Raw genomic sequence first — 24,387 nt, 5'->3', positions numbered from 1 at the left:
GTTTGAGGAACACGTGTGGGGTTGAAATAAGTAGAAAGAATGGTACCTCCATGTCTTCACGTACTTGTTCCTGCTGGTCTCTCAGCTCTCCAAAAGCATCAATAATCAGACCTGGGTTTTTAAATACAGAGTACCCTCTTCTGTATCATAGTCTCAGGGGAGAAGTGGCAGAGCCCATTTTGATTTGTCAAAAAAAAATATTATCAAACTGAGCTTGTCTATTACAACAAAATTAAAGGGGAAAGGGCTATGTTTTCAAACACTTGGTCCTGGCTAGTCAGTTCTTATGGCTTCTCTTCCTGTGCCTCAGTGCTGACAGCTGCTTCCCTTAACTCTTTCTTCTCCTGATCCCCCGGATATCAATCACGTGTTCTCATTGTTTTTGATCAATGTCTTCCCTCATCGTCTTTGCTTCTGAGTCCTCAACACTTAAATATCAGTGCCACATTTCAGCATGGCTCAAATTAAATTCATCATCTTCTTCAGTTCTTAGCAAACTGTTGACTAAAATATCAGTACCTTCCTATCTGCTCTTAAAGACAATAAGACATATCATATTTTTATAGCTCCTTTCTCTCCTGTTTCCCCACCTCTCCGCATGAGAGAACAAAGAAAAGGGTAAGGCAACCACAGGAGACATCTAGGAAGCAGAAGGGATGAAGACATAATTTAGGGTGAGGAGTACTCTGTGTATGCCCTCAAGTTTCTTGAAATTGTCTAGGGGGCTCTTTGGCTCTCTATATACAAGAATTCACAGACAATAAGTGCTCAGTGAATTGTTAAATTGACAAGTTAGATGAATTAGGGAAAAAAAACTTCTTTGTAAAACAATCACTTGATGGATATAGAAAAGCAAAACAAACTAGATGTATTTAATCCAGCTCCTACGTACTGTAATTGACAACCATACCTTGAATGATGGCCAGCAAGATGACAATGACAAAGAAGAAGAAGGTAATGTCAAAGACGATGCGATACATCTCGTAAGGGTCACCAGCAGGGTCTTCGATTTCATCACCAATGCCGCCACCCGCTCTCACTCCCACATACATGTGGAAGAGGTAGCACTAGGGAAGATGGTGGTGGCAGATCAGGTGAAAGGGGAATGGCTCTCCAGGAGCATGGTCACTTCACACTACACATCTAAGCATGACAGTCCTGAACTGGGAACAGGGACCATCTTCAGTGATGCTGGCCTTTGCTGTCCACTGCACCCAGATTGCTGCCTACCAGGGTGGAAAAATTCCTCTGTTTTTGAAAACCTACTTTGAATTGCGATGCATATAATAAAAGGTTGGTGAGGCCTGATGGTATGGCATATACCAGCTATTGGCTTTGTCTTGTCGAACTTCAAGACTGCCAGCCTGATTTTTAGGCTCTACTTCTTTATCCTCTGTATATTTTCCAAGAATTTCCATCAAGTATGGGCTGAGCATCCCTAACCTGAAATCAGAATGTTTTTAAACATAAAACTGTTCAAATGCCATCATGACACCTCCTCAGGTTCAACATTCACCACCTGACCTAACATCATGTTCACTGTCAAAGTACATCTTAAATACACTTGTGTAAAATTGCTTTCAGACTTTGGCTTTAAAATATAAAGGGAGCTGATGAATTTCATGTTCAGATTTTGGTCCTACTTTTTAAGACATAGGATATGTGCAGGTATTCCCCAATCTGAAGCATTTATGGTCCCAAGAATTTGGATAAGGAACACTCAGCACACCCAACCTGTGATCGACTTTCTTTGACACATGTGTTTATATTTATCCGAGCACTGCTTCATTTAGCCAGCCACACGTATCCTTTCCCCCCACCAGTGGCCTTAGGCTCACAGAGAAGGGGCAAATCCAGAGCTGGGAGCAGCCTGAAGCCAGGCGCCAGGTGCACCGGTGTTCAGATGACTGGCATTGCTGCCTTGTCCCAAGCTAGAATAAGGGGAGTTTTAGCCAATAAGCATTACCTGTTTATAGAGAAATGCTCCAGACCTTTACCTAGCATGTCTTTCCCTGAAGTTGGACTGTGATAAGCCCTAGAAGAGATGCCACTGCTACCTCCACAGCATGTGTTCCCCCAGCTGTACCTTTCATTCCGACAGGGCTGGACAGGATCCCCCACACCTGACAGACATGCCTTATCCTGCTGCGTCATGCTCTTAGCCTTTGGTATCTGTCTGTCTTGAAAGAAGCCAGATGAATGGCTGAAATAAGGATCTCTGATCTTTGGAACTTCACTCCCAGTTTTCAGAGATGAAAACGAAAGCTGTACTGCCATGGAATTTAGATGTGCTCACGCATGGCGTGTCTAATCCTCATCCCAAAGTGAGAGAAGTGCTGGTACCCCTTGGCTCCCACAGTGTGATGACCCCCGTTACATCACCCCCATCTCTCCAAGACACTGCCTTCTTTTGGACAGATGACAATTGGTCTCTTCTCAAATGCCACCACCTCTGGCTTTTCTCTTCCAGAGAGGCTGTGTGGCCATGGCCAGTGGGTACTCACTGTCATCATGTCGTCACACTTCATATCCGGCTCGTCATCATCTTCACTTTTGTTATAGAACTTGCGGAAGAAGTTGAAAGCCACCACAGTATAGAGGTAAACAACCACAGCCAGGAGGCCAACAGTCAGAACCAGCTATGGAGGAGAAAACGGAGATGTATAGGAGTGGAATTTCAACCCTGGAAGGCTCATGGAACCCCCAGTAGTTAAGGGTGACAGTGATGAAGAGAAGAGCTTGACCAGGCTTATCAGAAGGGAAGAGTTCATAGGTGGGGTGTCAGGGCTGAGGTTGATGTGTGGGGAATCACTAGTATCTCAGGACGTGACTATTTGGAGGCAGTGTTTAGAGAGGTTAACTTATAGTGAGGCTGCCCCCAACCCAATGTCATTCATGTCATTATAAAAGGAGATTAGGAGCCAGATGATCTAAAACACATGCACCCATAGGGACAGTTGTGTGCAATGGCACTGGAGCATAGCTGTGCACAAAACAAGGAGAAAAACCTTAGGAGACCAAGCCAATAACACTTTCATATTACGCTTCAGTCTCAAGAGCCTGAAGCCATAGATTCATCACTAAGTCACCAGTCTAGTACTTTCTGGAGGCATCTGCACCACACTATCACCTGGAGTGTGGTTTTATACATAGGTGAAGGGCAAATGTCCCTGAGAATCCAAGGGAAGGTGCTGTGAGAGGATTCTGTTGCCTTTACAGAGCTGCTTGTTTCCCAAAGCTGCTTCTCTAAGCTGCTGTTGAGGAAACCTAAGTCTCCTCAGACTGGTGGCTCCCCCTCAGCTATATCGCAACCTAGCCATAACCTGCATAATCACCCCAGCTTTGAAGTTATTGCAAATATTACAATGGTTGAACCAGAAAGGCTGCTTGGGTCCACCATGGTGTCACAGGACATTTTAGTTCCGTGCTATATAAGGAGGCCGGGGGTTCAGCAGCATGAATGAGAAGTCCCAGGGACCTGCCTCTGTGACCCATTCCAGCAGGGACTAGATACTGGACTGAAGGGAAGGTAAACAGTGTAGATCTTTTGCTTCTGAGGAACTGCATGCAAGGGAACAGGCACAAAAGCTAAGGTAAGCAGCAAAATTGATGTGTTGCTGGCCCTCTAAGGGATGAAGTTACTCAATTCTTGGTGAACAGATCTCATAGGAAGTGCTTTAGAGAAGATGGAGAACTGGAGCATCCTACCAAAGGAAAGCAAAGGGATTGTTGGACCTAAACTCTGCCAGATACCAGCTGGGGGGGAGGGGGAGTCACACAGCCTCTTAGCCTGAATTCTTTTGAGATTAACATCTACCTTATATAGTAGTTATGAGACTCAGAACCTGAAACATGGCATAAGCTTGGCATATTTTGAATTTCTTTTTGTCCTGTCACATACAAAGGTTTAGAAGTATGACGGAGTATGTCTCATACATACTTAACTATACTTGTTGAGTTTGCAAATAAGGAGAATCTACTAGAAGCTTTTAATATGACTATGGTCATTGTTGTAGCCAGTCTTCTACATATGGTCAAAGTCAATTCTTTGTTTGGCATGTATAGGTACACATTACATGTATGAATGCATATTATGTGTAAATGTATATTAAAATATACATATTAACTTTATTACTAGGAACACATGTTTGAAGTCCCTAGGAGCTTTATACATACACTAATTATCTCCCAAGGGTAAATAAGAGATATGGAGGAAGGGGTAGGTTCATAAAAGGTACCCAAAGTGATTCTGATATGTCCATTACTCTGCTCAGCCCATCCTTATTCTCCTAGTTGATCCTAAATTTAATGTTCCATCATCAGTTTGCTATGGATTCAAAAAAAGAACTGCTACAAGTTCAAGTGTTTGTCCAAGAAAGAAGCATTCCACACCAGGACAAATTCTTTTCCTGACATACACTTGCATACTACTTTTTCCCCCCTTTTCTACACATTGTTACAAGCAAGTATAGACCAATACCTGTTTGCCATTGTGAGTTACAGATGACAGGATTGTCCTCAAGGTTTTAAAGCCCATTGCAATATCCAACAGATGAGCAGCGAAGAAGAAGTTGTTGTAGTGGCCCAGGACAGACATGGTTGTGTACCAGGCAAGGTAGAGAAAGGACTGTAGAAATGGGAGAAAACTGGCATTTTCCAGGCATTCATGATATGATGCACTCACTAAACTACATTCCCCTCATTTTGAGGAACAACATGAAGAAAAGGGGGCATAGGTACTGGGGTGCTATAAGGTCTTACAACAGAGCCCCTTTCTTGTTATACTATTGCACAAGGCAGCATTTTCCCCAGCATCTCTCAGGCACCTGATACATGGTTACCCAGGGAGGCTGCAATGAGAAACCTCAGGGCTTGCTTATTCCCTGTGAATCCAACAGGATCCCCTGACTTCGGGCTCAAGATCTTGTTTTTTTCTGGTACTGTACTTACATTGTCAGTGAAAACCACCCCCAGCTTCCAAATATGGTACTTCATGTCGATGGAACTTAGCCTAAAGAGGAACAATAATTTCATAACTTAGAAATGTCAATGTTAGTTAAGTACTTAATAAAGGGGAAAATTTCTTAGGGTGAATAATATAAACACAGCTTCAACTTTTCTTCAAGTTATATAGACTTCTCAGAGACAAAGAATGGTTTGAATCATGCATCTGGAAACCTTAGTCTTTGGACTCTTTGGGGCATAAGAACTGATTGGCCATGAAATCCTTTAAAGCAGTCCTTTCCCAATTTGTAAGAAAACCAAAGACATGCTTTATTTTTTCCTCTAGCTCACTGGAGAGGATGGAAAACAAAGAATTTGTCTTTGCCACTTGAACTTGAGCTCCTGAAGATCTGTACCATGACACCAGAGAGGCCGCCTCCACTTTGGTCTCTTCTACTGGGCTGAAGTCAAGGGCATTCTTATCCAAACCCAGGAGTTCAGCAATGCGCTCTGCTCCGTAGAGATCTCCATACTTGTTGATTACCTAGAGCAGAGAAATGGCAGGGTGGGCTATGGCTACACCACCGCCTCCCAACTGTTCTCCAACTTTGATGTCTTCGGAGTTTTGTCATGCTGAATTTTTTCAACAGGCTAAACAAGATACCATTCCAAACTGACTGGAAAAGGAAAAAGTCACCCCTAGAGAAAATTAAAGAGATGATGGCAATCAAGGGGAAACTTCTTTTTAAGTTCCTGTCTCTCTGCAGAGAAAAGAAACCTAATGTGGAGAAAGCAGCATGGGTTGTGTGCAGGTGCTGAAGGCAGACGAGTATGGGAACAAAGCAGAGGCCCACATGTGCAAGACCTTTGCAGTTGAGTCTCCAGACGCCATCTTAAACATGACATCACATTTCCTCATATTAGTACACGAAGAGTATGGACAGCTCACCACGCGTGTACATACACACACACGCACACCCATACCTCCTCCCCGAGAGAAGACATACCTTCCTCTTCACAAACTTGTCCCAATAGTTATTAGGAAAAGATCTGAAAATAAAGGCAAAAAGAAAAGGTCCTTAATTATTAACTTCAAGGCAAACACATCACAAAACTTTCTAGTGTGAACATCTGGATCTGTGATCTCTTAAATTTCTGTCCTGCTCACTGATGTACGCAGGCTGGGATTGATGTTCGGAGTCATCCCAGGACCCTGCCTTACAGTTCAACTGAGGCACTTGGGAAGCCACTCTGCAGTTTCTGTCTCAAAATTGGGTTAACAACAAGGAACCATGATGACGCACCAGCAAGAAACATATGTTGTTGGTTTTTTGTTCTTGAAAACCAATCCTACTTTGCACACTCCCTTCCCTGCTCCCCTTGTGTCGTGCTCCTGGATAAGCGTGTTACCACAGCCCCAGAGGACCTCATCATCACTCTCTGCTGGTCCTCCAGGGCCACAAATCAAGATGTTTTTTGACCCATCTACCTGGATCCCAGTATACAACAGAAACAAAAACCAGAAGGAAATGTATGTTTCCCATTCCGTGACTGTCAGTGACTGGGGAGATGGGATGGTGAGGGGTGTGCCGGGACACACAGACAAGCTCTCTTATATCAGTGTCCCAGCCAGAAGGAACTAGGTTAATTTAGAAAGAGTTTTTACTGACCCCATGACCCTCTACTCACTTTCATCACTGTGTACTCGTGTGGTACCTACTTCCTTCCAGGACTTAGATCCTTTTCTTCTAGAGGTAGCATCTTGTTTCATGACAGCCCAGCCCCCTCAGAGGCATCATGTTTCTCTGCCTGGAATTTTCTCTAGTTCCATTCCAAGTGTTTTCTTCTCATTAAACAAACAAACAAAAACTGCCATTCTTTGGAATGTTAGCAAAAATGTTTAAAATGTGTTGCATCCAGCCAGAATGAACAGATCCTTCCTGGGAGGGCTTCCCATAGGGCTGCTTTTGGAGCAAAACCAACCCTTGCTGTGTGCATTCTTACTTTGTGTTCCTTTCTCTGGATCATCCTTTGTGAGTCTGAGTCACACAGCAGTCTCCAATCCTACAAAGACCAGCAGCTTATGATAAGAAAGTCAAGACCTTCTCCCAAAAGGATGGCCATCTTGAGGATAAAATTTTTTCCACAGATTTGTTTTAGTTGTTAAAATCGCTTATTCCTCTTAATGATCTGATTGCCAATTAAAAACAAATGCTGGTACTATAGAATAAACTGCCAATAGACATATTTATAAGATCAAAATTACTTTTATTCTCTTCAGTGTACATTGCTACTTGATTTTTTTTTTTTACGCATGACATTTAGAGTCTACGAGAGTAAAAAATCAAGCCATCTTTCCTCCACTACCTTGAACCCCACCCCCATTTTTTCTTGTCTCTTTTTTAGGTAGGGTTTTATTGTGTAGCCCTGGCTGACATAGACCTCACTACACAGAAAAAGCTAGGTTCAAACTTAAATCATCTTCCTCTCTGTTTCTAAGTACTGGGATTATACATCTAGGTCACCATGACCAGCTTTCTCCAGCACACACCTTGTCTCTTGGTCCTGTTTTGTACTGAGTAGAATATTTCACAATAAATGCTAAAGGGCTGTGTTTAATTTCATGGACATGATCTTATCTTGGTCTCAATTTTGAGTGGCTTGTCCCCTTACTAAGGCTAAGGTCAAGAAGTTCCTTGAAGGTAGAACATACATTTTCACATCATTATTTTCTTTAAGCCCTAGAGAACAGACTTGCAGAAGAAAATGTGTAAAGAATATGCTTAAATCCTTAGCCTCTTTAGTAATTGGCAAATGTACAATGAGATGCCATTACACCCCTACCAGATCACCAAAATTCCCTGACACAGTGCTGGCAAACAGGCACAGAAGTAGAAAGTGTCTGTCTAGCACTGTTTATAACGTATCCTGGAACAAGCGTTTTCCATACCTTTCTCTCGAGCAAACTCCCCTCAGAGGAAGAGCTCTTTCACTTATGCACAGACACAGGGTTTTTCTGGTAGTGCTGTTTTTAACAGTGGGAGCCAGAATCAGATGAAATATCTATTATCAGGAAAACGCACCAAGTCTTGCTTGTAAATACACTTACATGGAAAACATTACAGTTTGGGGGACAACTTGTCAACATGGGTGAGTTCACTGAGAATCAGAAATGACACATAATGATGTATAAAAGATTCCCTACCAATATTACATACACAACGTGACAATCCCATGTACATAGAGTCTAGAATATTTAAAGTGAAATCATGTGTTTAGGCAAAGAACTAGTTAAAATGTAAGTTAAAGCAAGATAATGACCCCATACATACTAGCACTAGCAACTACTTAATGATCAATTCCATTGACTACTAATGGATATTACGGAATATGTTAGTTATGGGAGCAGGCTGGGAGGATAACAGGGCTTTCAAGCTAGCAACGATGTTCTAATTTTAATCTCTGTGGTTTGTTACTCTCTATTAAAATAAATGTGCATATTTGATAGGTCCTTGTGTATGTGTGTGCCTCACAATATAAAAACAGGAAAACTCAGAGTAGACAATAGGCACCAAGACCCAGTAATTCTATGTAGCACAATAGGACAAATACAGTCTATAACAACTCATTATCAGTTCAGAATAACTAGAGAAAACGTAAAGGTTCCCAGACCAGGAGTGATAATATCTTAGTCCATAGAAATGCCCCTTATTTGATAATATACATATATTGAATTACAACACTCTTTTCTTAAATAAGTAAATATTACATTATGTTTCATTTAAATTTTAATTTACAACCAAACTTTAAGAAGAGACAAGGCATCTATGTGCGACTGTGGTAGAGTGAGAAGCTATTGACAGAATTGCCTCTCTCATGATGCCTTGCTGTGAAAAAAAAAAATCAACTTTTACGACAGTTGTTCTACTTGTTTATGGATGTCCCTACTCACAAATAAACAGTACTGACCGATCTCGCCTTGGAACACGAGTGCTTTGTTCTCAGTGTCTCAGGTAAGTTCTAGAAACAGAACGGCTTTTTTTTTACTAGCACTTTCTCATGGTATCACACTGTCCCAGATTCACATGTCCTGGATAACCAGACAGAACATTTCTCAAAGTATTAAAGTACTTAATATTATCCAAAATGTCTGTAATTTAATGGCAAAAGATGAGAAAATTAATCCGCTTTTGTTGCTTCTCCTTCTATGAGGAGATGGACAGGAATCTGCAGGCAGGGACAGAGGTTAGATATTTATTGCTCCTATTATTTCTCCCAAAGCCTTCCCTTCTTAGAGACTGATTAGTTTGGTTCTACCTATCTAGACCTGCCTCTCAGTTTCCTTAATCATCTTAGCGTAGGAAATAATTCAGCTAGAGTCAGGATCCTATCTTACTATGTGTATCTTAATTGAAACAGCAGGAAGTTTTAACATGGTTGCCTTTGCTCATGCGTTCACTTCTATTTCTTTACTCTCACGACCAGAGTTTATCTTACAGTTTTCATAGTTGTGAATTATTGGTATTAGAGCATGCCATATGCCCTTGGTGATAACACAGACACTTGCTTTCATAGTATCAGAATGAAGGGCACTTACGGTGTGTTGATCACCAAGCGGTCCCACTGCCCCTTGATGTCATCTTCAGATGGCTGTTCGGTGATATACAGACCATCAAACTCTAGCTTCCTGGCAATTTCTTTCTCCCTTTTGAAGACTACCAGAGGCACCTGCAAATGAGAAGATACTCATTACCTAGAGGTTTGTGCCTAATGCTCCTTTCCCGGGACCTGTCACAAATCAACCTTCCTGAGTAATGGCAGTAACCCTTTATACTGGGATTTAATGCATATTTTAATATCTATATATTAAATACAAGCATGTATGTTTATGATCCATTTACATGCCTAGTGCCCAAGGAGGTCAGAAGAGAACATCAGATGCCCTGAAACTAGAGTAACAGGTGGTTGTGAGCGGCCATGTGGTTGCTGGGGCTCAAATCCAGTTCTTCTGGAAGAGCAGCAAGTGCTCTTAACTGTTGAGCCTTGTCTCTAAGCCCTGTACTGGAATATTTTTACAGTAACTAGCTGTACAGCCAATACTAAGTAAATTTCACTCCTTGGCTAATACACCTACCCCTCCCAAAGTTGAGCTGATCTGAGCCACCCTTGAAGGTTAGACAGCTGACTATAGTAAGATGTGCACAAATCCTGAAAAGACCATGTTTACTTCCAGACTTGAATGGGATTTGTCTACTAGGACTTCCAGGCTCAGAACTAAACCAAGAAATAGAAAGGACAATGAACTATTCTAGAACAGACTGGTCAGCCCCAAGAATGTGGGCAGTTTCCCAACAGTCACCAGCAGTGAGGGTCAGATTGATGCTGTAGGTTAGTGCATGAACTGTGTTTAGACAGTTACAGTGATAGAGTTCAGAGGATTCTGTGCGTACTCGCTACATACTGATATTTTCTTCCTTTCAGCGAAATGGATCCTCTGTACAACTACTTCTCGTCATTCTCTTACACAACAGACCTGCCTATTTTGTGGGCGACACATTCCCAAACACCCAGGGAATCCCTGAGAACATGGGCAGAACCGAACTTGTATGCACTGTGCTTTCTCTTAGACATATATGAATTTGATGGCGTTTTCCATCTTAACTGCCTATTACATGGTGTGGCTTTGACTTTTGCAGACTGAGGTGTGGCAGTAAAACAGTAAAAAGGAGCTCACTTTTCTCTTTTTCTGCTCCATGACTTTATGGATAGAGATGCTCTGACAGTAGATCTTAGCAACCTCATCTGATTTTCTTTCCTTATTAAGAACTGTCACGTCTTCACTTGACCATTTTCTGTCTTCTCTTTAGCACTGCAGAATGTTCAGTATCAGTACCCTTGCACTCTGGATGCCATTATTAAGTAAAATAAGAACTACTCGAATATGAGTACTGTGCTATCCTGCCAATCAGTGTGATAGCGGGTGAGTAGAATATACTGTGTGAATACACTGGACAAAGGGGTGATTTATGCTCCATACAGGACAGAATAAGATTGTGTAGAGCTTCACCCTACTACTTAAAATAGCATATAATTTAACATTTATATGTTGCATATTCATTGAACTTTTACTTAATTCGAGACCACAGTTTATTGTGAGTAGCTGAAATCATGAATTAAAGGGGTACATGGGTAGTTGTAGTACATAATTGTAACTTTTTAAAGACAAGATCTTATTTATGTAGTTCAATATGGTCTGGAAATCATGATTTAATCTAGTGTGATCTCAAATTCATGGCAGTCCTATTTCACCAAGAACCAAAATAAATCCTTCCTCTCCTAAACTGCCTCTATTGGGTGTTTTGTCAGGGCAATGGGAAAATTAATCAATTAAATTATACATAAATATAACCAGAGATCAGCACAAACAGGGATTACAAGCAACCCCTAACTAATGGTAGATTTAGAGAAGACAGAAAACGCCCTTGAAATCCCAGGAAATGAGAATTCAGAATAGCTAGATCTCTTCTAGCCAAACAAATAAATAATAATCATTTATATACAGCCTAGGGATCTCATTTATTTAGGATGTCTCTAATTACTTGGTGACATCTTTGGGACTTGAGTTTCCAAACTATGTTTTAATGTTTTCCCTCAAAGGTCATTACAATCATATCACTTACACTGTTATTTCAGGGACAAAAGCGCAAGAATTATTTCTAAAACCTTACTTCTTGCCCCTCTGCCTCCCTGAAAACAACAGACAATACTGGAGACCAATGACAGGAAGGTGGCAAAGGCGCTGACATTGGGCGTGACACACCGTGAGGAGCCAGTGGCTGCTGCTGGCTCACGGGTGACACAGGCAGGGAAACAGAGCTGAAGCTGCTCTGCTGTCTGCTTGGAAGATGCTGAAAATAATGTGATCACCAAGATACAGTCCACTCCTGATATCCGGGTGACAGACACTCAGCTTAGTCCTTCAAGGTGTTTGTACATCTTTCGAATTTTAATTCACTCTGTCTTCTACAGGTCACCAGTGTATCTGCACCTCATCCCACAAGCTCTTGGATTTCAGGCCCAGAAATAGCAAACATGCTTCTGGGTTTACTGTTGCCCATTTTTTTGGTATTTTTGTACATATAAATGCATTTATTTTTCTGGAATGTAGTATTATTCTAATACTCATTTTTGATGTAGAAACAGCACTAAAAAGGTCACATGGCCCAACAGTTAGGAGTCCAATCCAGACAGCCTGGCTCCACAGTCCACGCTTTAAGGGTTACAGTGGCAGACTCACTACAGCAGGGAAGCACGTCACATGTTCTCGCTAGGAGAGGAGGTGAGTTCTCACGTGATGCTATTTCACCAGGAGAAGAAAGGGACACAAAGATAGGAATACATTTCTTGGGTTCATTCCAAGAAGATAACTTAGTGCTATAAATTAAAGGGGAAAATGTAACAAAAATAAAGTTCTTGTAAAAACTGGTGTGATGGTTAAGCTTGGTTCTCAACTTGACAAGACTTAGCATTGCAAGGAGACAGACAACTAGGCCTGTCTGTAAGGTGTTTCCAGGGAGGTTTAAGTGATGAGAAAAGATACACCCTGAGGGTTGAACTGATAAGGAAAGATATGCCCTGAAAGTGAGTGACACTATCCCATGGGGCTCGGGTCCTGGACTAAGTAAAAAGGAGAAAGTGGGTGGATCACCAACATTCACGGTTTTTTGACGGCAGTGTGAACAGCTGCCTCCCTCCTCCTACCACAGCTGGACCATCTCTCACTGCTGTACCTTCCCCACCACGATGGATTATACCGTCAAACTGTGATCCAAAATAGGACAAGTGTTTTTATAGCAACAAGAAAGTAATTTATACAGTCATGGTGTAGAAACAGAAATGAGCACAGAACACAAAACTGAAGGAATGAAGATTGATGTACCTGCAGTCATAGCTAAAGGTGGCCCAAATGAATGGTGCTGCCTTGTTCATCACTTGAGCAACCTCCAAAGGCAATTGTGAATCTGGGCCATCATGTGACTTGCTTTAACCAATAGAGGGTGGTGGAAATGACATTGACAATCTCAGGCCTGATTCTTAAGAGGAGCTAGCATTTTCCACTTCTGTGATCTTCAGGGAAAATTCTAAGTCATTCAGAAAAGAAGTCCACCCTCCTGCAGAGATTACATGGAGGGGCCATGAGGAGTGGGAGATGCTCTGTGTCTACATGGAGAGGGGAGATGGACTCCCACTATTCCAGCTGAGACCTGCTTCCTAGCTGTTCGTCTGGACACAGGAACACGCCATCCTCGCCATTCTCACCTACTTGAGATCCCAAAAGATTGCAGACATAACCCTTTCGCAGGGAGCAGAGAATGGCTGATGTGTCCACAGACCGAGAGGGAGAAGAGGCTCGAGTGGTTTGTTATGTAGGTAACTGAAACCGGAGCACATCTCTGAGATCTATCTTGGGTCTCAAATGACTACAACCTAATGGAAAGGTACTTTTTATAAAACTCTGACAGAGATCACAAGAAGCTCTTATGGCTAATGTCCTTTGTGCCTTGGTGTAATGACTCTGATACTGAGGTGTCTGGAACGCTTCTCCTGCTGCAAGATTGTCTATAGCTCACTTTGCAGATTGTCATTTAGAAGCCTCAAGTCGGTGATTGAGACCCTGCAGTTGCAAGTGGTCCCTAAGGGACAACACTTGTAATGTCCCACCAGCTTTGCTCTTCAAGCAAGAGGACAAAGAGCTGGTGGAACTCAAAAATGACACTTCTCCCTCAAGAAGTCAGAAAAGACCTAGAGGGACAGATGGCTAGAATGCTCACCTTTAGGCAGTAATATCCCACCACACAGACCAGAGAGATGATGGTGTGGACAATGGCCAGGGCACGCAGTGTTGGGGCCATATACCCAGTGCTCTCCTGAAGAACAAAGAATACCATTGCTTCGTCCTCATCTTCATCATTAAAGGAGTTCCACAGGTTTGCAACATCCTCCGTCTCTTCTTCCAAAGGCTCTTCAGTGACCTGGCCCAAGACACACACCCATAACTATCAGAAGGAGCCTCAGTCACTGGGCTCTTCCTATAGAGTTTATGTTAATACATGCAAATGTTACCAACCCAATGTTACCTGCTGAGTAAGGGGGGCCTTTAGGTAACTTACTGATAGGAATCCCCAGTGTTTCTAATAGTTGCAAATACGAATTAGGTAGAGACAAATCCTATCTCTTGAAAAGGAAGCAAAAACATTAAATTATGGGCCTTTTATTATCTGTGTTGTAATTCTATGGTGAAGGAGAAAGGAGCAACACGTCCACGTGGAACACAAACATAATTTACACACATTTCATAGTTTTCATTCTTCCCCTTATTCATGGCTTCCCCTTCTGCTTCTGCAAATGACTCTCAGCTTTTATCCTATAGCTTCAAGTACCTGTTGGCGGTCTCTGCCTGCATGGATGGATTCCCCTCAACCTTAGTATGTTTTAAATCAGCTACACACACTTTACTATAGAATACTGCTTTTCTTCTATGGGCAACAAAAGTCAGTAGTTTGTCAAATTGAAGGTTGAAGTGGAGGAAACACTGTTTTGTAACAAGTTGGGTTGTTAGTTTTAGAACAATCAGAAAGACAGAAAAACTATGTCAAGAATCTATGACTGTTCTTTAATTCATTAGCAACCATTTACATGCAACATGCAAGACCCACTCATCCATGTTCAGAATCTTCAATTATGGTGAGAAAACCCTCTGTTCCTAACATCTACTAATATTTCCTTCATGATGGTTTTTCATATGTTTCAACACCCCTGGATCCTATGATAGCCTATTTCTCAAGGAAAGAACTGTTTTCTTTTTTTCTTCCTTCCTTCCTTCCTTCCTTCCTTCCTTCCTTCCTTCCTTCCTTCCTTCCTTCCTTCCTTCCTTCCTTCCTTCCTTCCCTTTCTTTATTTTGATTTTTTTTGAGACAGGGTTTCTCTGGGTAGCTTTGGAGTCTGTCCTGGCACTAGTTCTATAGACCAGGCTGGCCTTGAACCCACAGAGATCCGCCTGCCTCTGCCTCCCAAGTGCTGAGATTAAAGGCATGTGTCACCACTGCCTGGCTATTATTTGTTTCAAAATGTCCCATATTTTTTATCATGGCATCAATACATGGGGCACACTCAATATGTGGAGATTAAATCATACAGGAATCCAAACAGTTGAAACAGTTTCCTAATTTGTTGTCCTGTCGGCAGTTCTGTTGCTAAACATTTTTTAAAAGGTCATTGTCCTAGAAATTTCTTTGGACCTCAAATTTTGTTCCAAGTAAGAGTAACAGTTTTGGTTATAGTTTTCCCCTATGTATGGCATGCTTAGTCTGTTGTATATTTGGTAAATAATCCCTTAGTGAAGCATCACCTTATAAAAAAGCAGGATGAAGTTGATAGCGAAGGCTACAAACAGAGCAAGGAACCTCAGGTTGTAGAAATTCCTGGCCAGGTAGTGCTGAAAAGAAAAAGATAAGGAGAAGTAGAAGAGCCAAAGGCAGGAAGGAGAGCCTCCCTGCCTGACACCGAAAGGTGTGCCCTGGGTGGAGGTTTACAGGGGATCTATGCCTCAGTGCCTATTCTACTAGTGAGGCCCTGCCCTTGTTAGCATAAATTGCATAGGGGTAATCGGAAATATCAATTCTTTAAAAACGGCTTAGGAGAATGTCCAAAGGAATCTTACCTTGGATCCTGTCCCAGTAAACCAGATCTCTCAACATGCCACCAGCAGAGAGTCAAGCAGTCCCCTTCCCTGTATACATGCAGCCAGACTGTGGACCAAAGTTCATATCCCTTTCTGAATCATGGCCCTAGGAATCTCCTCTGCCCACTTTCTCAGAGTGTACCATTCTCCTCACTGCCATCTTTTCTGGGAAACTCAGCACACGGAGGATGGAGCTGCAGCAGCTGGGGAAGAGCTCGACACAGCCTGGGGCCACACTGACGGCTGCCACCTACAGTGAAGGCCTGGGTCCTACAGTGCAGGCCTGGGTGAGCAGCGAGTGAATTTTGGGGCAGCTGATCAGAAAGAGAACATTACATACTATACTGAAGCTTGCTTGTACCTACAATAATGACGTTTTAGGGACTAACTGAGCAACATAACATAATACAGGAAACTTTTTTCTTCATCCCAATTGGTTGATCTACTTAAATTTTGAACCAGGACCAGTTAAGTCCCCATGAAAATTCACATTAATGTGCTTGGGAGTCATGTCCAGGTAAACCCCCATTTCCTTTAACACAAGAGAAAGAGGAAGATGAACAGAAAGAGAAGTATGGGAATAAGAAAGTGGAGAAAGCGTGTCTAAGGGAAAGTGACACAAATCATGGCCAGCTCCGAGGTCCACTGGGCCAGTGCCTTTAGCAGAAAGGAGGAAGGGTCGGAGAGCTTACCAGTAACTTGGTCTGATAGATTTCCAGCCCCTTGAAGAAATTGGCCATGAAGGCTTCCGGCTTCTCAGCCTTCTGGCCACGCCGCCGTGTCTTCTTCACAGTCACCTCTGCCCACAGGTACTCAGCTTGTCCGTCTTCCTTGATTTTGTCTTCCTTTTCTCTGTCTTCCATGCTGCAGAGATGAGATGCCAACTCAGCATGTAGGAGAAAGGCGGGTCAAGCTTGGTCCTTGTCAACCTACTCCCTGGGCATGAAATCTACATTCAATGAGTAGGGACCATTTTGATGATCCAACGTGTACAATGGATATAATATGTGTTTTTGCTGTTTGGGAATTAGACTTAACAATTCTTTATTTTCTTCTTCAAAAAATTGGCTTTTTCTTATTAAGTAAGTCTTCTTAGGATTAGCAATGGTGCCTCCTACTCCTATAAACTTGGGCAATAATTAAATGTGATGTCTAAAAGAGCTAAGTACAGGCCTGCCATATAGTAGTGATTCAATAAACACCACAGATCGCCCACCATCAGTGTTATATGAAGTCATTAAATGTGTATGTTTGAAAATCTGTCCAGTCAATGAAACCCTGCTGAACTGTCAGAATTATAAAGTTAATAAGTGTATTATAGAGCTGAGATAAAAGAAATGAAGAAAAAGAAATATGCCTAGGGCTTGTAGAATACCTGTTGCTTGCACTAATAGAAATCAGGTTTCTCTTTACTGCAGTTATAGAACAGCAACTGCCAATCAAACGTTGTCCATCAACCACAGCAAGCAGAGTACCCACGCCCCTAGGAACTTACTCAGCTTTTTCAGATTCAGCCTTTCCTTCGGCTTCACGCACTGCTTTCATCTCTGCAGCCTGGATCCAAAAACAGCAACCAGTCAAGGCTCCTCAGAAAAACAAGTCCAGGACAAACCTTTCTCTTTATGGTTACAAGTTCTAGTGAGTGTGTGTGTGTGTGTGTGTGTGTGTGTGTGTGTGTGTGTGTCTATTTCTGTCTGTTTTAGCTTCTCTTAGGATTGCAGGGCATAAAGTGTCTTGTTGTCCGCTATCCATCAAACCTGCTGCTACGAAGAGATGCCAAGGCAGATCTCAAACCTAAAAATTTACTTGTCTTCCAATTATTTACTCAACCCAAGCAGGAAACTTATACATAAACCTCAAGGAAGCACTATGGAAGCAGGCAGGAGGTAGGACATGGATCACCGGGTGTCTAATCTGGAATCCCTCTTTATCTGACAAGCTCCAGCCTGTCCCCAATCCTCCTGTCACTTCCCTGGTCCCTCTGGCTGATAGCTACCACACTCAGAATGAAACCAAGCTCCTCAGCGAAGCCAGTCTATACTGTAGGGTCATAGCTTTCTTTCTATCGCTACTGTTTTTCTATTCAAATGCTCCAACCTTTATTCCCATGGAAGGGAGTCTTGAGCCTTCTGCTCACTAGGGACTCCTCAGTGGTCTGACCCTGGCTTTCCATATGTCTGCCATGCTTGAGGATTTGGCTCAGATCTCATTTCTTCAGGAGCCTTTTTGGCTGTCCTGTTTACAGCAGATGCTATCAAGAATCACATATTTATCCAGAGGACCTAGATGACTCTACCATGTCCCTTCTAACCCACGGGTGTGTTTATTAACCTACACAAACATCACCAGTGGTAATTATCTTATTTACTTCTTATCTTTTCCCACTGAGACTAAGTTCTATGAAAGCAAAACTAGATTTTTGTTAACCAGAGCATAGTCTAGTGCATGTAGTACCTGCATTAGTCTCTAACTTTTGTCAAATGGTCCTATGTCATGAGCCTATCCAAGAGGCAATGCAAAATAAATGATACAATAAGGGCACCTATGCTGGTGCCTCCCTCTCTGGCGCTTCACACCTCTCTTCCATTATCTAATACTTCCTTCACAGCATCCTTCTTATTTGTACCAACTTGTTCAGTATATGTTTTTATATAAAATTTCTCAGTTGTCACTCAATTCTCAGACTCTAGAATAGTGACATGTGCATGTTAATGTGTCAATAGGTGATAATGGAATTAATGAATGGATGTGGTCTTTGTCTGCACCCTCACTTCTTCCTTTGATGCCAAAATGGCATGGTAAGTTGGATGTTGTAAGAGAAGGAAACATTCAGAACATTCTGTGGCCAATGGCTTCTAAGTTACTTTTGTCTTATCCATTCAATCTAGTTGACTGACTCAGAGTCCTAATGATAAAAATGTTCCAGGCATGATCAGACTCATGGTAATAGGTTGTCAATAGGTAGTAGTAATTACCATCATCAATATCATACGAAGTTGTAAGGATTTTTTAGTAACCTTTCTAGCTAGTGAAACTCTGATCTATTGGGATTATAAAGTTACCAAGAGAAACAGAACATATCTATTACAGAGCTTTGGTGAAATGGAATCAGAGCTTACAAGGTATATAGAAATACCGCCTCATAAGAAATCTCCTCATTCATTACATCTGGTTTTCCATGCTTTCACTGTGCACCATGAACACTAAATAAAAGTCTGAAGCAGGTGAAGGTCTCAGATCACCATATGTTCAAGCTCTACAGTGCGGACTAGAAGTCTTCCTGGTGACTAAACACGGAAATACCCACCCAAGTCACCATGTCCTCATATCTGGCGAATCTGGAATGTCAGAATAACCCTATCTGAACCAGCATCAGTGTTATGACCTGTGCAAACCACATACAGATTGTAAAGGACAACAGAGACTATGCTTACCTGTGCTTTCCTTTTCTTCCGCACAGTACTTTCTAACGTAGGGGGCTCATCCTTGCCGACGATTTCAGAAAGGTCACCCAGTCCCACTTCAGGCCCTTGCTTTAAGCCACTGTCTTTCTTTGAGTGGATTCCAAAGAGGTCGGACATGATGTCTGAATCTCCTGGCTCCCCCTTTACGAAGTGGACCAGTTCAGTGGTGACACCTGGCTCAATCATGTCTGCTCTGTCCACCTCCATGGCATCATCATGGATCCCAAACTGGGTGGGGTCAGGCATGTCGCCTAGGATCTTGGTCACTCGGATGTTCTTTGCTCCTTCGACGAGGCCCCCACCAAACACTGTGTTCCAGAGGATCTGAAAGATGCCTCCCAAGATAGAGAGGAGCAGCTGGAAGAGGCCCACAGACAGCATCCAGAAGAAAGAGACGAAAACCTTCACCAACTCCTTCGCACTCATCTTTTTGACATTTCGGTACTGTTTCCTGAGGTTCTTCAGCGTTGCCCTCTTCAGAAAGTTGGTGACATTTCTCTTTGCTGAGGCACAGGCCATGGCAAAGGCAGAGGCAGGCTCCATAGACTTGTCCTCCTCCACCTCCCCCTCCATTTCCATTGTATAAGCAGACTCTTCACCCTCTTCCTCTTCCTCTTCTGGTCTGTCGGTTGAGTCAGATTCTGAGATCTGAGATGCTAACTGCATCTCGAAGATGGTGTCCTCGCAGAAGTTCACAAACAGCTCCATCTTCTCCTGCTCCCCACCTTCATTGACGACATCAAAAATGAACTGTCGCTTGGACTCCTTCACTTGAGGCTTTTCCCACTGAGTTCGACTGGATTCGCTGATCTCAAAATAAACACGTTCAATTTTCTTGGCCCCACCCATGATCTCGATTCGACCCAGGTATGGTTCAAAGTAATTTAGCACACTTTCTGCTGGGTCCAACAGGCACTTCAAGCGAGAATCATTGGGCATGTGTTCAGAGAGATTGGTCAGTAACACGGCCACATTGAACCCTATGTCCTTGGCTGGCTCGTGGAACCGTTCTACAAAATCAATATAATTAAACATGTCATTCTCGTCAGCCTCCGTACACGAAAGGAGGAAGTCGATCTCCGACTGTGTGTATTGCTTTAGACCTTCCATGGCCTTCTGGAATTCTTTCCTGGAGATGATCCCTTTACCATCCGGGTCATATTCTTTGAAGGTGTCTGAGCTGGTTAAGTCTTTAAGTTTCAAGAACATGTCAAAGAATTTCAAGATCATCTCTACATTAGTGGATGATTCTACCAGTGTGTCAACCATCTGCTTTCCAATAGTTCCGTTTACCACATTTCCTGTGAGGCGGGTTCAAAAAGACATACAAATACATCAATGAACCCAGGCTATCGTGTAACGTGGCAGGTTGCTCTTTTTAGGAGACTTATGTGCCAAATTAGTCAGTTCATTTCTGACCATGTTGATTTGAAAAATAGTTAGAAAGCAGCAAGCCATTACAACAGCCCACCAGGAGCCAAGGGAGAAGAAACCAGGACTAGAGGGAGATGGCCACACCATTGCCTTGTTTCTGCCCCGGGGCCTAGGAGGTGGTTCCACTATCAGATCTCTGGGAATAAGGAGGAATACATGGTGTCCCTTTGACCCCTTTGACCTGGGAGGTTGCCCAATTAGATGGCTGGCATACACACTGGCAGCCAGCTGTGTCGAAAAGCAATGGGGAGAGGGGAGAGGATAGGGAGGGGCAAAGCTTAGAGGTTTTCCCCAGTTCATTCTGGCTTTCCTATTGGCATCAAATGAGTTGGTTTCAAGCCTTGTCCATCATACCATGTGCCCCTCATTCATTTTTTTTTCTCAAAATTTGTCATTCTAACCAATGTCTTATGACATTAGTGACCTGCCAGAAGGATAATCTGTGTGATTAGCAAGGTTAGTGCTCAGACCAATTACAATCATGTGAATGCCTAGTTATACCAAACAGCCCAACCTTCCAGTAGGGACAGAAGCATCACCACCATGTCCTGAAGGAGATCCAAGAGTTCCTTCAGCAGCTCGATCTGACTGGAATCCTAGAACAGAAACAGGAGATACCCTGAGCTATCTGAGCCCTCAGCAAAGTCCAGGGCAGTGAGCAAGAAGGGCCTGCTCTGGGAAGGTTAGGTGAGGGCTGCATCCAAGTCAGGAAGGAGCTCCCTTCTTGCTGTGAGTGAAGGTGGCTTTTACCCACTGCCTGTAGGACAGGGAGACTCATCCATCAGTGCTCAGTCACATTCTCCTTCATACAAATGTGGCAGATAGACTGACTGTTACCTCAATGATTCCTAACAGCCCCCATCCACTGAAGAACCATCAGGAACGTTCTCAAGTTTATCATTTTCTATACTGGAGGACTATCTCCCATGAGCTTCATGGGAGATATTACTGTAATAAGGAAAGATTAGTTTACCCAGTAGATTCTCCTTTCTTCCTGGATTAGTTTAACCTAGTTGCAGTTGGTGGTGATCAGGGTGTCATTGAGTTTATAGAGTAATACATAAGCACGGCGACTCCACTGCATGCTCTTGAAGCTCCGTTTAGTTTTAATTCAAGCAATGCAGGCAGAATTCTGCAAGACAAGCTCTGCACTGCAAACCCTTTGGCACGTATAGGATGGTAGATAAAGATCTCATCTAAGGGTGAAATTAAATTAGAAAAGGATGCTTAGCAGAATAATCTGCAGGTAATTTTGAAAACTGTTCTTTGGGCCACACTTCTTTTAAGGATTCTTCCTCCCTCTTGTAGAAAGACATAGCTGGTTGCCTAGTGTTCAGTGCCCCGAGGGACTCTTCCCTACCTACTGGGCATCATAGCTGCATTCGGAAGGAAGAAAAAGGAGCCATAGTGGCACATGGCAGTAGAGCTGAGAAGAGGCCTCCGAGGTCATTCCTTCTAACCCTGAATATTTTACAGATGATGAAAACCGGAGCAGAAAGTCACTGATGTGGAGGGGGCAAGGCAAGGGCTCTTCTCTCCAGAGCCTCTTCTGCACACTACCATGGCTGACACAGACGTGGACACGCTACTGCCAAATTAGTAGCCCTGCCCCCCAGAACGCTCTTCCCATAAGGCCAGAGTCAAAAGGGGAAAAAATGAAGGGTTACAGAGCACATTCCAAAAGAGAGGAGGCAGGTAGGATAGCCTTGAGATTTTCAGATGTACATTATTTAAATTAATGCTGCAAATGTCCCTCTAATCAGTCTGAAACACATCTTGAAATGCTCCCTCAGGTGTTGCCATGGAGAGAGGTGATCAGCTGCTATGTATGCTACATTTATTTGTTCATAATAAATGCTCAGAATGATTCTGATTCATCTTGCCAGAGAGATGGGGAGAAGGAAAGGTAGAGAGGGGGAAGGAGGGAAAGCAGGGGTAAGGGAGGGGGCGCGCTTGTGGATGACAGACATGCAACCTTTGGAAGGTGAGAAAGGTCGGTGGATGGTATTCTAAAATGACGAGACAGTGGCATGGAAGGGATTGTACCGTGGAAAGCAGTGTGGAGGCAGTTACAAAATGAGAAGTTGGTGGGAAACAAGGAAGAAGCTGCATTCGTGCAAAAGCCCCTCTGGGATCCCCCCATCCCAGGCATTCATCCCTGCTTCTCGGTTTGGTCCTCAGTTTTAAGAATGAGACCTAATCTGCTTGGCTTTTTCAGCCTTTGGTTAAGCAGCCACATCCACAAAGGGAAGTCCACAGGGCGAGAATTAATCTGACATTCACAGTAATGGAATATGTAGGGGAACAGGCCACAGTACCTGAGACAGCTTCATCTGCATGTTAGCAAACACATGGAGGAATCCAACCACTGCATCCCACAGCCTACTGTGAGCCAGGCTCTGCTGGTTCCCGATGCAAGGGCCCTGTAGAGCAGAGAGTTACTCAGAGCCTGTCCTAGGAGGGCATTCCACTCAGGGTTATGTGAGAGGGCAGTGCCTTCTAAACTCATGTATTTCACTGTTCAATATTTTCCCAAGATATTTTTCATTATTCCCAATTATAGGATCTTCTCTCTTGTGGGGGAAACAGGGGTTTCACAGCCACGATTTCTTTTAGCTTCAGAATGAAGAACATAGCTAACAAAATAGTTAAATGCTGTAGTTAAAGAGGATCTGAGGGGCGTTTGTTTACACTCTTTGCCCATTTCTTTCTCTGCAAGGCCTTCTAAGGAAACAAGGGTGATGGAGACCACAGTATAAAAACCAAGGGTAATCTACCACCTGTTGCTTTCAAGCAGAGCTTCATGTAAGTGTTACAACCTCTGACTAATCCTGCTGTAGAAAGTCTTACAGCTAGTAGTTACCTGGCCATTGGGGCGTGGCCTCTTATACTATTTATGCCAATGCAGAACATACATCCGGCTGCGGGATTTGGTTTCTGATCTCTGTTCCAGTAGAGGATTCTGATTTGTGAGTCTGCCCCTAAATAAATAACCATCTATTTCTCAATTCTGAGCTAGTGTGGGGTTTCTTTTAAGCGTCCTTCCACATAATCCCAGCAATCAACTACTTCTAGGAGGTTCATACTAACATAAACACCAGATATAAATACCATATCAGATACTTTCTTTTCAAAGCTGAATGTCAGATGAACAAATACCAGTTTGTATTTTCACAATAACCTTCTTATCTATGATCATTAGTAACTATCATAGCCTGTTTTTTCTTTTAAAAAAAACTTTAATCAATCTCCAAATTTCTCTTCAAAAAGAAATATCCAAAAAGGACACACATATTACCACAAGAATGGAAGAGTCTCGGTAGGATTCCCAAGGGAAAGTTGAGATGAAGAAATATGAAGAAATATTGTCCCAAGTCATACTGTTTTATCCCAAATCACTGTTTATCTATGTTCAATTTCTTGTCCCTAGAGGCCAATGAGTTCATGTTTGAACAAAACTGGTTGTTGAAAGAAGTATTCACAGAATGCAAGCTTCTCTTTTGTGTTGAGTACTCCAGGGGAAATCTTCGTTGGTAACTTTCTCCTTTCTCCATTTACCCCTGAATGGGATACTATTGCCCTCTCCTTAATGAAGCCCTTCTTTTTTTTTTTTTTGAGTTTTAATACAGTTTACTTTTACTACATTGAAAAAAACAACTCATTACCCAGGAAGCACACTAAGTTTTGTATTTATTTTTATGAGAAAATAAAATCTGAGTAAGCTAGTTGCCTCGTGATATGGACATTGGATGAAAATCTAATTGCTGCTTCTTCCTTCCTTCCTTCCTTCCTTCCTTCCTTCCT

General features: G+C 42.7%; 1 protein-coding gene across 1 annotated transcript in view; it reads right to left on the bottom strand.

The window, feature by feature from the left end:
• Positions 1 to 24,387, bottom strand: part of Ryr3 (ryanodine receptor 3) — a 571,876-nt gene that overhangs the window by 3,441 nt on the left and 544,048 nt on the right. Inside the window, exons 88-102 of the mRNA XM_026787730.1 lie at positions 22,902 to 23,006; positions 21,098 to 21,179; positions 19,120 to 20,450; positions 17,181 to 17,239; positions 16,378 to 16,549; positions 15,353 to 15,439; positions 13,776 to 13,976; positions 9,542 to 9,672; positions 5,952 to 5,994; positions 5,361 to 5,488; positions 4,951 to 5,011; positions 4,481 to 4,627; positions 2,505 to 2,639; positions 911 to 1,067; positions 47 to 111 (exon numbers count right to left, since the gene is read on the bottom strand). Coding sequence (XP_026643531.1) covers positions 47 to 111; positions 911 to 1,067; positions 2,505 to 2,639; positions 4,481 to 4,627; positions 4,951 to 5,011; positions 5,361 to 5,488; positions 5,952 to 5,994; positions 9,542 to 9,672; positions 13,776 to 13,976; positions 15,353 to 15,439; positions 16,378 to 16,549; positions 17,181 to 17,239; positions 19,120 to 20,450; positions 21,098 to 21,179; positions 22,902 to 23,006 — 2,904 coding nt within the window. The remainder of the gene's footprint in view (positions 1 to 46; positions 112 to 910; positions 1,068 to 2,504; positions 2,640 to 4,480; positions 4,628 to 4,950; positions 5,012 to 5,360; positions 5,489 to 5,951; positions 5,995 to 9,541; positions 9,673 to 13,775; positions 13,977 to 15,352; positions 15,440 to 16,377; positions 16,550 to 17,180; positions 17,240 to 19,119; positions 20,451 to 21,097; positions 21,180 to 22,901; positions 23,007 to 24,387) is intronic.

The sequence above is a fragment of the Microtus ochrogaster genome, assembly GCF_000317375.1.
Source record: "Microtus ochrogaster isolate Prairie Vole_2 chromosome 14 unlocalized genomic scaffold, MicOch1.0 chr14_random_1, whole genome shotgun sequence".
Taxonomy (NCBI): Eukaryota; Metazoa; Chordata; class Mammalia; order Rodentia; family Cricetidae; genus Microtus; species Microtus ochrogaster.
Note: the sequence above shows the minus strand (reverse complement) of the source record. Positions and strands in the feature narration are given on the sequence as shown.